Raw genomic sequence first — 16,082 nt, forward strand, 5'->3', positions numbered from 1 at the left:
CACTAACTCTTCCGCTTGTAGAGTTAATATAGTCCACGATTAAATCACTTTTCAAGGAAAAGCCAAAGCTTAATCCCTACTAAATAATCTCGTCTAGAACACAACTAACTCAAACTTGCCACTCAGTTCATTTGAACGTCAACACAGTTGCTAACTAGCAAATGCACGAATGTTAATAACACCAAGCTACAACCAAACCATCAACACTATCTTCATCGAGACTAATGAAACTCGACATCAATCTTGCGGAGAGACATCTCATTTCACTGAAATCTCAACATCAACAATGTCAACGACAAGGCATCACTTCAGTGCCACCAACACTAGAACAAAGCTAGAAGAAAGCACGAGTGTATCACCACTCAAAGCTCTCTAGCAACCAAGCTAACCAAAGTCGGAGATACTTTACTCAGTATCCGAGACCAATTCTTCAACATTACTCAGGTACGGATAACACATCATCAAGGAGTGATTCACCACGTCCAGACTCAATGAAATCCAACACCACGAACTAAACGCAACCAACTGATATCAACAGAGGTAGAGTTGACATCCCAACATGGAAAACCCATGTAAGTTTAACGACACGATCCTCCGCAACCTCATCCGATAAAGCAAGCCCATCACTGCTAAATCATCATCAAGCGAAGCAAGTGTCAAAAGCCTTTGACAAAGTTTACAAGTAATCACTAGTTGCAAAGCAACTAACAATCACTCTTTCAACTTGCCTTCACAAGACCCAAACACTAAACTCACGTCATCGAGTCATACACTTGTCCAACATGAACGTAATACCCCAGATATGAGATAAAGGTTCATGGACAAGCACGAACTAAATGACCACTCGAATCCAACTCAACTGCGATAAGCTCACCAATGCATTTAGCCAACAGCTCTGAGCATGTCTTGAAAAGGCTAGCTAAGCATGATCAACACTTAGTCGAAACTAAAGTGAAGACCATAAGATGGACTCATATCGGTACACAACCTCCTCATAGACAAAGCTACAGTACGGGTACCAACATCTCAAACTCAAACAACTAAGTTGAACATCACCATCCTTAGCCAAGGTGCAGGGCCACCAAGACCAAGTCAAGATCAGTGAGAGCTCACTACTCTCATAGAGTCTAACGAAATGCAAAGTGCAACTTGCCACTAAGCATAACGCTATAAAAGAAAGGCACAAGGGTCATCTTTCCAGAAAAGTGCAACGGCCACTTTTCTACACTAACTCCAGACTCTATCCAACTCAATTGCCTTAGCCCCAAAAGTTAGCATCCCTTTCGGGCCGCATCATACTAACTACATACTAAGGTCTAAGCTAACCGAAGTCAACTCCAACCCCTTCACTAGTTTGTATTGGCTTTCGAAAACGGAATGGTTTTCGGACAAAGTGATCAACAGATCAGCCATTGGAAAAGCCTAAGAAAATTTGTGGAAAATCCTTCCATCCTAGAGAAAGAATGACTCTCAGTCTAGGAATACAAACTTCCAAGACTCAACCAACTTCCTCGTACTAACAACTTCACATAGGTTCACCTCAACACAAATTCTCATGACCCATAGTATGCTTAAGCCTCGAACATCTTTTTGCCCATTCTCTCAACATCCAACACCGATATCTATAAAAAATGCAAATGGAATATCCAAGGCTTGATCACGAAGACCACATCTTTGAATATCCACATTGCATTAACACTCTTCTTCAACCACCTTCAAGATCCAATGTGAAGCTAAAACACTAACAAGAAAAATGACATGGAAAATCAAGTTCTAAGGAAAATTCCTCATCACTCGAAATAACAATGCCACTTCCACTAACACAAGTGCTAGTGATGTCAATGCCCCAACCACACATCTTCTCCATCTAACAATCTACTCCAAGTGTTAACGGATCAACTAATGAGCTATAGCCACTGAATGCTACAACCCTTTTCCAACACTTTAGTGGGCAAACTCAAGGAAACAAGGAACCAGCTTAAGCTTTAGCATAATGGACCACCATCGAGAATCTAGTCAAAGCTACTACAATGCTACTTCATGCAAGTAGACTAGCTTCACCATCAACCACTTTGGGGTTGATCATCATTTAACCAGCAACTTCGTAAACACATTGCTCATTATCACATGGATATGATATAGAAATCACAATAACTTGATCATCAATTGAGCAACACCACGAACAATGCCAATGTCATTACTTCAAAGGTTTACATGAATATCAAGTGCCAACTCAACTTGACAGAATGCAACATAAATGCCACACTCTACCGATAGAGATTTACAACACCCAACACCACTAACTTTTGTTCACAACACAGACAAGCTCATGCCACTCTTTTTCAGACCAAACTCAAAACTAATCCAACACCAAGCTACTCAAGGAGCAATAGCAAGGTTCCCCAGAAAAGAATTGAGCATTGCAACCCAAGTCTTCAAATAGCAAGTCTAGACAAAATGGTATAGCGCTTCACCGCTATCCATCCCATGACTCACCACTTGTAAGACCATCATCTCCAACATGCATCAAAATAGGGACTCTTGATTGCATAATGTGAACACAAGCAATGAGTTAACACCTCGTTGCAAATCATCTCTCCAAGAAGAAAAGATGATTTACGTGTTTGATCCTCCGTCCCCGACGACTCTCTTTTCGGTCTCATCTTTGACCAAACCTCAAGCTTGCTTTCGCACTGCCTTCAGTCCAATCCAAGAAAAGTTTATGAGAGAGCACGACAATGATTACTTGAACCAATAGAGTAATCCCTACAGTCTTGGTTGATTCACTTGTAATCATGCCTAGGAAGGATCTACTAGTGTCGTGCTAAACAGCTATGGACCAACCTATTTACCACTCATAGCAAACCTAAGGAGGTTTGCTTTCACCCATGGTACATGGAACAACTTATGGAACCACTGATAGGCTAACATTAATCCTGCCAACTCAAAGTGTAACCTTAAGTTGCTAATGTGCCTCACTCACGAGCCCAAGCGTAAACTCGTGTAACCGGAACAACTCAATCCCTTTTGTGAGCCCAAGACCAAGCTCACATTGTTAGGTACAAAAGGTAACCAAAACCATACCCAAGGAACAAATGTGAACCCTTTGCACCAAACGTGTACCCACTCGGATCATCGTTTTCATCTCTGCGTATGCAACGAGACTAGTTGCCCAATCTCATTGTATAGTACTCGCTGAGACTCATCCTCTGATACCAAATGTAGCGCACGTGGTTTTGACCCTTTATCCTATGGTGATTTACCATAGGATAACACCACGAAGCGGAACCTAAACCCACTTTGTGCCACGTGACAGATGCCACGTGTCACATGCCACATGTCCATGCCACGTGTCCATAGGAACCCGAAGTTCAGGGCCTTGGGCCGCTGAACGAAGGAACGGTGCCAAACTCCCAAGCATGGAGCCAAGGAGTGACGGAACCAAACCACGGAGCAACTCCCGAGCATAAAGCCCAAGGAGCGAAGGGGATCCCGGAGCGACTTGGAACAGTCCTGGAGCAACCAGCATCCCAATGCCAGGACCAGCACACAAAACAGAGCCAAACGGAGTCTGGCGCTATTTCGGCATACCGGTGGCCTAACGTGAGGATATGGGTACTCCACCAACTAACATGGAATGGAACTTGGGCTTAGACCCAAGCCGGACGCAGAACAAGGACAGGCACGCAAGCGGGAGCTAGACTATGCCTCAGGTTGGTCGGCCATGCCCGACCTACCCACTATCCCTACTATACATTTGGAACCCCCCACAGCCCCCCCCCCCTTGAGGAACACACGCTTTGGGCTTTCACCCCAAGCCTCCCTTAGTATCAGAAGTTAGTCTCTGGGACAAGCTCGAAACTTACTAAATATGGAATGTCCCTAGATTGCGAATTTGGACACGGGACGAACACCATTGTGTTCAGGACGATCTCTACATTCTGTAGATATGCCAAATGAGCAAATCTGGACACTTTCCATAAATAGTATTTGGGACCGAAATGAGACTAACACAAAGGGCATGATAGCGAGGGTGTTTGGCAGACACGGTAAGCTATCATCCGGCGATATTGAGGGACCAATCTCAATACGCGAGGGTTCTTGTCACTAGCCAGTGCAAGACATAACGAGACGGGAACTCCTTACCGGGCTAAGTATGCTTAGCTAATAACACGTAAGAATTCCGTCCTTATGCTCGTCCGGTCTAAGTACACTCGAAATGCCCAGTTAACTCCACTAGCACAAGAGGGACTGATAAAGGGTCCAGCAATACCGACCTCCTGCCATCGTGGCAGTAAGGTAAGAGTGTCCGTAAGGACTGGTCGACAGGTAACTTTCGATACCTGAAGTCACATTCGCGACAAAGGGGCAATTATTTGATGAAAAAGCCTTTAATGGCTATTTTATCCCTATTTATCCCCCAAGGTTTCAAGGATCCATGGTGATGGTATATCCAAATCTCATCCCATGATCACATGTGTTACACTTACCCCCCTTTTAGAGATGTCAATATCTTTATTGACTATTGACTAACAACCTCTACTAAGCCAAAGGGAACCAACACCTCCATTTCCGCACTTAATCTACCAATCCTTCTATTATATAAACTAATTATTCCATGTGAAACAACTAGTCATTCACCTGTACCACAGTCCTACGGTGGATACCTTTGTCTGGGATGCTCCACAAGAGGAAGGACATAAGCATGGATGCTCAATACATACGATTTTCAAATTTAGGGGTAGGAATATACCTTGCTCAAGGGTATATTATATTTTTACTAATCAATAGGAATTAAACTCATGCCATTTCCTCTAACACCAAATGTAACACACATGGCTTTTACCCTTTATCCTATAGTGATTTACCATAGAATAACCACAAAGTGGAACATAAACCCTCCATGTGTCACATGTCATATGCCATATGCCACATGCCACATGGTCAAAGGATAGCAGAGTGGAACCCAAGTTTCAAGGCCATGGGCCACTGAACGAAAGAACAGTGCCAAACTCCTAAGCATGGAACCAAAGAGCATTGGCACTGAAGCACAAAATGACTCCTGAGTGTATAGCCCAAAGAACGAAGGGACAAAAGCGCAAAGTGACTTGGAACAATCTTAGAGCATCTAACATCCCACACGCAAAACAGAGTTAAACAGAGTTTGGTGTTATCTCAGCATACCAGTGGCCTAACACAAGGATATAAGTACTCCACTAGCTAGCATAGTATGGAATTTAGGAGCTGTATGCAAAACAAGGATAGGCACACAAGTGGGAGCTAGACTATGCCTCAAGTTAGTCGGCCATGCCCAACCTACCCACTATCTTTACTATACATTTGGAACCCCCTCCTCCCCCTTTTGAGGAACACATGCTTTGGGTTTTCACCCCAAGCCTCCCTTAATACCAGGAGTTAGTCTCTGGGACAAGCTTGAAACTTACTAAATATAGAATGTCTTTAGATTGCGAATTTGGACATGGGACGAATACCATTGTATTCAAAACAATCTTTACATTTTATAGATATGTCAAATAAGCAAATCTAGATATTTTCTATAAATAGCAATTAGGACCGAATGGTACTAACACAAAAGGCATGATAGCGATGGTGTTTGGCAAACATAGTAAGCTATCATCTTGCGGATATTGAACGACCAAGCTCAATATCGCGAGGGTTCTTAACACTAACAAGTGCAAGTCAATGAATGAGTTTCTCTAACTAAGTCAAGTATGCTTCACTAATAGCATTTAGGAATTCCATCTTTATACTCATCTAGTCAAGTGCACATGCAAAGACTAGTTTCTCAACTAGCTAAGGTGGAGACTGAAAAAAGGACTAACAATACCAACCTCTTGTCATCATGGCAGTAAGGAAAGAATATCCGAAAGGATAGCCAACAGGTAACTTTTGATACCCGAAGTCACATTCACGACAGCCGATCCAACACCTTATGAACATCACAAATGTGTTCCTCCCAAGTCCCCTTTGAGTGGATTAAAACATCATCAATGAAGTCAGCAGTCACCTCCAATATATCATAAAGAACTTCATCCATCATCCATTGGAAAGTTGTTAAAGCATTGTTCAAACCAAATGGTATCACCAAGAATTTGTACAAACCAAATGGTGTATAAAAAGCAATTTTAGGAATACCTTCTTCGACTATCAGTACTTGCTAGTACCCAAAAGCAAGATCTAACTTAGTGAACCAACAACTTCTCCCAAAGGATCCAAGAGATTAACAGTGTGAGGAAGAGGGTATACATCTGGGATCATCACCACATTTAATAAATGGTAGTCCATGTAGAAATAAATACTCTCATCAATCTTCATCACAAGATGAGGTTCACACACCCAAGAACTCCACAACTTCTGAATAACTCCCTTTTCCAACATCTCCTTAACATTGGCATGTAAAATCTTTATTTTTTTGGGTGATTGACAATAAATAAAAACCTTGATTGGACAAGCATCCCCAGTTAGAATAGAATGACGTGTTGCAATCTTGATCCCAAATGATACGTTAAATTCAAAGAAATCAGCATACTCCTTTATGAGTCAGTCAACCTCTACAACATAAAGACCATTAGAGGGATCAGAAAAGGAAAAAGAGGAATAAGACATAAATTTAGGGGGAGACAAAAATAATGGAAGTAGAGGTAGAAACAAAGGAATGAAGTGGTACAAAAGTGAGAAAAATGGAAAAAATATTAGAAAAGATGAGATAAGGGGGAGAAACCTCAAAGTCACATTTAGCATAATTGTACTGCAACCAATATATACCAAGGATGTGGTCAAAATTTTGACTTGGCACCACTTATAATGACTACAAGTCAAACTTGAGACTACCTATATGCACAACCATGTCTGCCTCATCCTACAGACATGCGTGCGTATGGCTGTTGCCATAAAGAATGAAAATGGCTTTGCTACACAATGCAAATGCAAATAGCAAGGTGTGGCAATAAATTAAACAATAAAAGATAAACTCAAATTTATATTAATTGATATAGAGAAAATAATAGGAGACCTTTTGTTATAAAAATGAGCTTGGAAGGTAAACATTGGATGAACTAGTATCGAGTGAACCCTTTGATGATAATCCCAAAAACAAGATGGAGGGGTCACTAATTTATTTGCACAAGGTCCCTTCACTATTCATGCAACTTCTTATTTTCCAGATGCATCTTAGTGTCTAGACCTTCCACTGTAGAAGCACCAACAGAACATTGTTGACACCAAGGTCTCCACCTAGGAAATAGAGGTTGCAAATCCAAAAAACACCAACAATGTTGATAAGTGTGACCAACTTCATCACATGCCCAATAACGAACATCACGGCCATGACCACATCCTCACCCTTGTCCTTGAATTTAGGTAGCAACAACATCAACTTCAATTAGAATAAGACCATCTCTTACAAGGAGTGGAGCTAAAGGATGTGTAGTGAGAAGTGGAAGAGGTGATGTCTTATAATGTTGTGCAAAGCGAAAGCCATCAAGGGTGGCTGAAATAAGTGCATACATAACTACTATAAGATCTTAACAAAGTGCTAGCCACAACATTCCCAACTTGATCCGCTCTAACATGTTTAGCTCCACATGAAGCAGAAGCTTTGGAAATGAACACCAAACTACATTATTGATTTAGATGGCCCTTGACGAAGACAATGCAATTGTTAGAAGGCATCATCACAATCATTAACATATCTAAAGATGTATTTGAAAACGTCTGGGAGAATACTCTAATCCTCACGAATGGTTGTGCTTAAACCATTGTACCACTGCAGTGTTGTCCCTTAAAGACACATTGGAAATTCATGCAAATACTAAGCATCATCCCAAGAATGATATATGGCAATCACTGTAAAGTGATTGAACCAATGGTACACATCATCCCCAAAATTCCCACAGAAGAACTCCAGCCGAATATGAGGATTGGTTGCAAGAGTAGGAGGAGTTGTACCACACACCATAAATGCCACCATCAATTGAGTTTGTTTGCTTAACTACAATCACATAGCATTGAGCAATTGCTCTAATTGTTACTCTAGAGTCAATGGAGTAGGAGATTGTTACTTTGCTATGAAGATGATTAAAAAGGAAAGAGCAAAAGAAAAGCAATGGAAAAATTTAGAAAGAAAGGGAGACTTAAACAATGCAAAAGCTAGATTTATACAAAACTCTTAAATCTAAACACTCCTTAGGGACAATCAAAAGGTGCCCTTCATTTTCATAAATGTGAGTGCATGGAATATAGAAAGACAATACAAGAAATGTGCATATTGGTCTAGATTGAAATCAATCTGATAGCTACTCAAATCCCACTACACTAATATTAGTATATGGCATCATAGTTATACACTTAGACATCACACACACACACACAAACACATATATATTATGTGTTTGTGTGTGTATGTATATATATATACATATACATATATATATTAAATCATTTTGTAATTACAATTTAGAAAATTTAAATTTATAAAAATACTTATATATTCATATGTATTAAGAAGTAAAATATACAAGAAAAAATTCTTCTTTTAATTTATTGAAAGAGGTAATTTAGATTGGCACATTTAAGAAGTTAGAACAATTATTTAACTATATAAATATAACAACAGTATAAGTTTTAAATTAAATAAACTCTAAGAATAGTTGTAAATTAGATATTAATATTTTAAAGATGATAAATTAACATTTGTCAATGGCAAATATAACAATAATATTATTTTTTTTATTTTTAAGTGACACTTTGAAAGATCCTAATCCAAGATCTCCTAATTTCTAATATCATAGGAAATTAATAATTATATTTAAAATTATGAATAAACTTATTTTATTTAATCTATTTATACTTCTAAATTTCTTAAAGATTTATATGTATACAATGCATTCACCAAAAAATTCAAATAGTGAATGGGGAAAAAATAATACATTAAACAAAAATGAAATAGGAATGATTATTAGTGATGGATTTGAAGAACTTATAACTAGTATAAATTTATCAAAACATCATGAAGGATATAAAGCAAATTATGAAAATACAATAGAAGTTAATATTGGTAGAGCAATAATAATTGTACAATTTAAGCGTATGGATGGTAATCCTCCTACATGTTCAACAGGAGAAATATCAAAAGCTAAAGTTCAACCTAGAACATTAAGATACGGATTTGAATATTTATTTGATTCATTTAGGGATGATATGCTTCAAGCATGTTCTGATGAATGCACTTTTACATCAAGAAAATATCAAATTGGTTATAATGTTTTATTTTGGTCACCTGGGTCTAATTTAACCCAAAGAAAATACTATGGCCAATCTTTATTTCATAAACTAAATATTCATTATAATTTTAATGAGAATTGTGATATTACATTGACAACTTTAAATGCTGGATCAAAACATGACAGCCTTTATACAGGTCAATTTATAATTTCTCCAAATCGAAAAAATATATTATTAGTTGAGAGTAATTGCAAAATTACTCTATATTCTAGAACTATATTAATATGGAGATCAGATAATATTGATGAATATTATGATTTATGTGTATTGAAAGTTAAAACTAATGGTCATATAGTTTTATATAATAAATATAGAAAAATAGTATGGTCTAATAAGAAATATTGCTCAAATTGTTTAAAACTAACATCTCTTACTTTACAAAATGATTGTAATTTAGTATCTTATGAAGCAAAATATCCAAATAAAGTTTGGTGGGCAACAAATTCTTTTAATAATAAAAATTGTCTATAATTATACCAAAAGAAAAATTTATTTGTTAAGAAAGGATTTATTATAAATTCAAATGCTTTCTACAAACAGTTGTAAAGTGGATAATTTAATGAAAGTAGGTTTTTTAATCAATTATAATACTTATATATTTATAAAGTCTCTTATCAATTTATTGAATATTACTACAAGTGTAATTTTTCTTTTATACTTATGGTTTTGTAAATCATGGTTTATAAATATATATAAACCAAATACTTAGCAATTATTTCATAAGTATTTCATTCGGGTGGTGAGCCACTTCTTATATATGTATATTCTTGGTATAGCAATTATGATTTCCAACATGAGGTCCACTCAACAAGTATAGCATCGACATTGAGGTTCCTTAATATTGATTTCACTGACAACTATAGCATGCACATTATGACAGCTTCGATGGTAGCCAACAATGTTGATGAAGATAGCCATCTTTTCAAGCCATTTAACTTACTATGTATTCAACACTACAGGGTTAGAGCTAAGAATTTGAAATATCATTTACAGCTCTATCATCTTTCAACCAATATTTCTACAGCCACACATGTTCGAGCATGGCTAGAGAAGGCTCTTTTAGTGCTTTGACTTTGTCACGCCATCAGACATTGTTCCACTAAGTTAGTTTGCAAGTGATGCTTCTGCTTATACTTTTGCAATGGTTGCTATGGCAATCGTTGGTGTGGATCAAATGCATAACACTACAAACATCATGTTCATTTATAAAGTATTTATAATATTCTGACTAGATTTTTTTTGTGAACTTCAAAAGTAAGTCAATATGGACCATGTCTATCATAAGCTCAAATTGCCATGGTTTGCTGGGGAGATGCCAAATCATATTTTCTATAATCTCCAGCTAAGGATAAAAATATATTCAACATTGCACTCTCCACTATTGTCTTAAAAATTCTTAACAATATGCCTTGGGACCATATATAGAAGTAACTACACTTTGTCTCATTCATATATGGAAAGAATTTCAATATATATCTTTCATAATCTTTTTTCGTGGCTCATAATGCATGTTTTATTAATAGGTGCATGGCCACTTCATCCTTGAAAACCCTCAAGAAATCTCTATTTGTTGCAGTTGCCATGTTTGCAAAAAGCTTAGAATCGAAAAACAAATATGAGATATTAGTTGGTGCCACCATTGCAAGAACAAATGAACATTTTTCCAAACTTTGTGGGTCCACGGCAAATTCTATCCAAATAGTGGTCACCCCCAAGATGTTTGCATGGAGGACACTTATATAGACTTGATGTTCACTTCTACTCAAATGTTCGGTGCAATCAAACTTTTAGAGACAAAGAAGCCACCAACAAGCCACTTTGTATTCTCCACTAGTGCCAATCAAAGCTCGCCAAAGGTTATTGCATTCAAGGCTGATTAAAGTACTGTGCACTTTCATTTTCTATTCCATAATGTGCTTTCATTTTTTGTTTGTACAATATATTGTCTATATGCCATATAGTTGTATTTGGAATCCATTATATCAACTTGATGCTAGATTGCAACCTTAAAGTCTCTTGCAAGACTCTCCACCAAACTTCAGTTTCACTTCCAACAAGTCTAACTCTACTTTAGCTGTCAAACATGTCCTCTTTCCAATTGAGAACCACTTCAATATAGTACTCCTCTTAAAGATCTATCTAGAAGCTATCTCCATAAGATCCTTAGAGTGTGAATCCTTCTTCCTCCTATACATTGACTCCTTCTTGGCCAAGGAGAAGTTGTTGAACTTTTTAGGCCGTTAGATCTGGCCAATTAGCACAATTGGATGCAGGTTTCAAAAAATCTTTTCGAAGTTTAGGTGTGGAGTACAGCTCGGGCTGTGGGCAGAAGGTGTGAGTGATACTTGTTTCTTTGTGTGACCTAGGAGGGATAAAACTCTCCTTTTACCACAGCTCCTCTCAGCCACGAAGTTTTCAAGGGAAGCACATTGCCCAGCACCAAAGATGGAGGCCCAAGAGCTTGTAGGCCTAGGAGCTCTAGGGTCTATAGAGAAGCGAAAGAGGAGGCAGCCACTAACCAACACCGTCCTGCTCAAGCATGAGGATGTTTGTGGTGTTAGCAGCCACCCAAGATCCTTTTTGCAAAAGTTCTCACTTCTTTCCCTAGGGCTGGACTAGTAGTGGAATGCTATGGCCAGCACTCTGGAGCAGTGAAGCACCAAGTGGAGTGCCATGGCTATCCAACAGCCTAAGTGTCGTGGGAAATTGATTGATTCAGTCTGCTACTAGCACTCAGTTCTCTGGTGAGTGTTTACCATTTGAATTTATGGGCATAGATCTGGGAGACAGGGTGTTGGGGCAAAGAATTGCTAGGGCACAAGCCATGGACAGCAGGCAACAAAAAATGTTGCTTGCTATGGGTCTATGATCCTCCTGCATTGCTTATTAATTTTTTTGGCTCTTGGAAAACTCCTAATATAAGGGATTGTATGGGCATGAGAACAAGAGCTCTTAGGGTTTTGTAGAGCATGGCTGTTGAGTTTGGTGGTGATTGTGCAGTAGATGCAAAACCATTGGGCAAAGAATATCATTTCCTATGATTAAAATTCATTTTCACTTAAACTTGCCCCAATCACTTAATATAATTAAGATGCCAATTACCTTATCATACATTTTCTTCTTTATGTATATGTTTAATTGATAGATAGAGTCACCCCTCACCAATTGATAACGTAATTCTTTGTCTATACTAATGTATTGATCTGGTAATTACAACAATTCCATATAGATTGCCTCTCTCTAGACACGAGACTTACATTTTAAACATGAGATTGACAGTCAAAGTCTGGCAAATTAAACACCTTTATAAATCTTTTGACTAACTACAAACATGGTTTATTAGTACTATGGAATATCAAGTTTTAAATTTAGTTTATATCTAATATATATTAATAACAATTATTTTTTTAGTTTTACCTAGGTCTGGGTAGTAGTATTAGTGTTCTTAAGATTTTATTGTTCTATATTCTAAGTAAAGCACATGGCAAAGTAATTCTTTGCTAATATTTATATTAAATATATATTAAACTAATTTATTTTTATTTATTTCTAACAATTTTTTATTTCTATGTTAGACTTTGTTTAGGTCTGAGTAATATATTAATGTTATTAAAATATTAGCTATATATTTATTCATATTCCACGTAAACACATAATAATTAAATAATGCTTCCTAGTAGTCCTTCTTTACTTTTGTTTGAGTCTGGGTAGTAATAAATTAGTTTTTTAATTCTAAATTTGTTTGTATCCCAAGTAAAAAATATGATTTACATATAATATCTAATAAATAAAATTAATTTTTAGTAATTCTTGATTTAATTTTTTGGTCTGAAATATATTCATATTCTAATAACTGTAAAAAAGTATTCTTAGCAATTTTTATTCTACGTTTTCTGGGTTAAGTATTAAATTTTGTAAAATCTTAGTGTTCCAAATCAATAATTCCAAATTGAGAATATATTAATATTCTAAATATATATTCTATGCTGTATAATATTAATATTGTGGAGAGAGAGAGAGAGAGAGAGAGAGAGAGAGAGATTTGTATATATTATTGATTTTTGTACTCATAGAGCATTTGCTGGGCAATGTCTAATATACAAATGAGAAAAAGACAAGATTTTAAGTTATGCTGCCGGCCAAGATTTTGTTCCTCACAAAATAATTTTGTTATAGTTTTTCTATGTACATCGCTGATCAAAAATTTCGTTCACAATCAAATGATGGTCTCCCCGCTTTCACAGTTTCCAACGCTAACTTCAATCATCTTCTTGGTGGATTTCACGACTCTACAGCATTGCCTTCTCGGGGCCTGCATTCACAACAAAACAGGTTAGCAACACTACAAAGGAGAAATGGTAGAAAAATAAACGAAACAGCACTTACCAAGTGCCAAGAATCGTCGGCCTGTTCTTTCGTCACTATAATCTCCTCCAGAGAGCCTGGAGAGTGCTGGAGCGTCGACTTGCACTCTCCTCCTCCTCGCTGCCGACGGTCTCGACTATAGCTGCTAATCGTCTCCCCGGCTTCGTCGCCATAGCCAACTTCTTTCATGTAAAAGATAGTTGGCTGCTCGCACGGACTCTTCAAGAATGGCCGGGTGTTGAAAGGAAAGCCAATGTCGTCCATCCTTCTATACCAGCTCAAGAAGGTCCGCATTGGCAGCTCCAGCAACCGTGGAGGAAGTATCCCTCTGTAGACCTGGACAGCATATCCCCACGACACCGAGATGGACCATCTCTTGTACTTGTCGTAGCAAATCGACTGCTGGAGCACACCCCCTGGGTCCACTCTCATCGAGCTCTTGAAGTGCCTGAGCGCTTCAATCTGCGTAGTGTTTGGGAACACGGGGTCGATCAGGTCGAGGTGGTGGATCGAGACGAGCGGAGTCACTGGATGTGCTGCGAGGAGTCCAAACGCATCCCCATATATGTCGAACTGCCAGGAGAAGAGAGACAAAACCTAAGAAACTTGAAAGAAAGAAGCAAGAACTTCAAACACATACCTGGTGAAATCCCGGTTCTTTGGTGAGAGGAACTCCGAGCTCGGAGAGACAAGCCTGGATTCGATCGTCGCTGCCGTAAAGGTAGGGGTACTTCATAATGCATCGGTCCTGGACCTTCGCGAGAGCCTTGGCGAGAGGATAACTTATCGCGAAGCCACCACCTCCGTAAGCCATGTTGTACGAGAAATGAATGTTCTGAGTGTGGCTCTCGGAATGGGAGCCAATGTAGTAGAACTTGCGGTGGTCGTACTTGGACAAGATCCTCACCAAGTTCTCAGGAACAAACATCGTGTCGTCGTCTCCCATCACGAACCAGTGCACGTCCGTGAGGTTCTGCCGGAACGTCTCGGACACGACGCGAGAGATTCTGATCCCCGACCGCCCGCCTTTCTTGTTGGTGTAGTTGAACTTGGCCGTGTCTTCGGAGATCCTCATCGGCGGCAGCGCCTTGGACCAGCTGCTCACCGCCTTGTCCAGCCACACAAACCCCCGCATTTCCCCCGGCCGCCACCACAGCTTCACGTACTCCTGCCTCTTCTCCCACAGCTTGGCCGACGCCGCGATCCCGAAAACTATGTTGGCCAGCCCCGTCTCGTACCCGGGAGCCGGAGAGGACCCTTTCTCCGGCTCGTGCGAGGGCGCTATACTGCTGTGGAAAGGCTGCTGTTCTTCCTGCATGGGCGGAAGATCGTCGTCCAAGTATCTCACCATGTCCCGCTCTAAGTCGTCTTGGGCTTCGATGGCCCGGTTGAGCTCCTCGGCCTGCCTGAAAGCCTCATCGTCGCTGTGCTTGCACGAGTAGAGAACTCCACACCCGGGGCCCCCGAACACGAACATGAAGTACATGAACATGAACACCATAGCCGATAGAACGATTGCCAGCCGCAAGCTCCCAACACCTGTGAGCTGCTCTATCCTGTTGCTAGTACCTTTGACGACTCTGATACACTCCTCGTCGTCGTAGAGCACGGGCTTCATGCTGCTCCGGTGCTTCTTCTTGGAGAAGAACATCCTTCTTCCTTGAGACCCTGGAGGAATTCCCCAAAGACTGAGTATCATTTTTGCTGCTAGGCCTCCTCTGAGAAAGAAAAAGCTTACCTCACAGAGCCGAGAGATCTCGCGACGCCCAGTCGCGCTCCTGGGTCAAATTTGACGATGGCCGGCTCTCACAAGTTCCAAAGCCGTGTCTTTGACGTTTTCTCCCGCTGACAAAGCAATCCGAGAGAGCCGCGCAAAACGACGATCATCGCTCTCCCTGATCCACCCTTAGCTCCCAATTTTTAGCCCCTCTCTCCACACCTGGAATCTGGATCGAAAGAAAGGGAAGAAAGGGAGGAGCACTCGCGCGAAAGTGAAAGGCCGCGGGAATATCAGCGTCCCAGCGGCAATGAGCGCACGAATCTAGATCTGACCCTCTTGCGTCGTGCAAGCAGGCGACCAAAAAAAGAGAGAGAGTGAGAGAGAGAGAAGAAAAAGAAATCGTCCCTAGCACTGGAGCACGCCTCTTGCATCCGGCGATGGAATCTCCCTAGAATTGAGGATCTCTAGCGCTGCTACAGTGCCGCGGTCTTAACCTAAGCTCGCTCGAAAGATGCTTAATGGAATTTCCGTGAAAGCGATGGCCGCGCTTCCGGCGAGCAATGCAGGAGGTCGCGATGGCTTTCCCGAGGATCGCCAATGCCTCCTTAACGCAGCCAACGCGCTTGGACAAGAATGCCGCCATAGACCACGAAGAACACAGCGTAACGGGAAAAACGAAGGAAAAAAAAATTGT

At 39.7% G+C, this 16,082-nt stretch overlaps 1 protein-coding gene across 1 annotated transcript; it reads right to left on the reverse strand.

The window, feature by feature from the left end:
• Positions 1-13,453: 13,453 nt before the first annotated feature.
• On the reverse strand, positions 13,454-16,077 carry LOC9656992. Its single transcript, XM_024685801.1, has 4 exons — positions 15,407-16,077; positions 14,309-15,336; positions 13,690-14,241; positions 13,454-13,615 (listed from the first exon to the last, which is right to left on the reverse strand). The coding sequence occupies exons 2-4, from the start codon at positions 15,317-15,319 to the stop codon at positions 13,520-13,522; spliced, it is 1,659 nt and encodes a 552-aa protein (XP_024541569.1). The 5' UTR covers positions 15,320-15,336; positions 15,407-16,077; the 3' UTR covers positions 13,454-13,519.
• Positions 16,078-16,082: the final 5 nt, after the last annotated feature.

Source organism: Selaginella moellendorffii, unplaced genomic scaffold, assembly GCF_000143415.4.
Source record: "Selaginella moellendorffii unplaced genomic scaffold, v1.0 SELMOscaffold_46, whole genome shotgun sequence".
Lineage (NCBI taxonomy): Eukaryota > Viridiplantae > Streptophyta > Lycopodiopsida > Selaginellales > Selaginellaceae > Selaginella > Selaginella moellendorffii.

Excerpts from the sequence above, each read along its gene's own strand:
- LOC9656992 (XM_024685801.1), bottom strand. The coding sequence starts at position 15,319 with ATGTTCTTCTCCAAGAAGAAGCACCGGAGCAGCATGAAGCCCGTGCTC. Across the intron at positions 14,242-14,308 it reads AAGAACCGGGATTTCACCAG|TTCGACATATATGGGGATGC; the intron begins GTATGTGTTTGA and ends TTCTCCTGGCAG. Across the intron at positions 13,616-13,689 it reads CCGACGATTCTTGGCACTTG|GCCCCGAGAAGGCAATGCTG; the intron begins GTAAGTGCTGTT and ends TTGTGAATGCAG.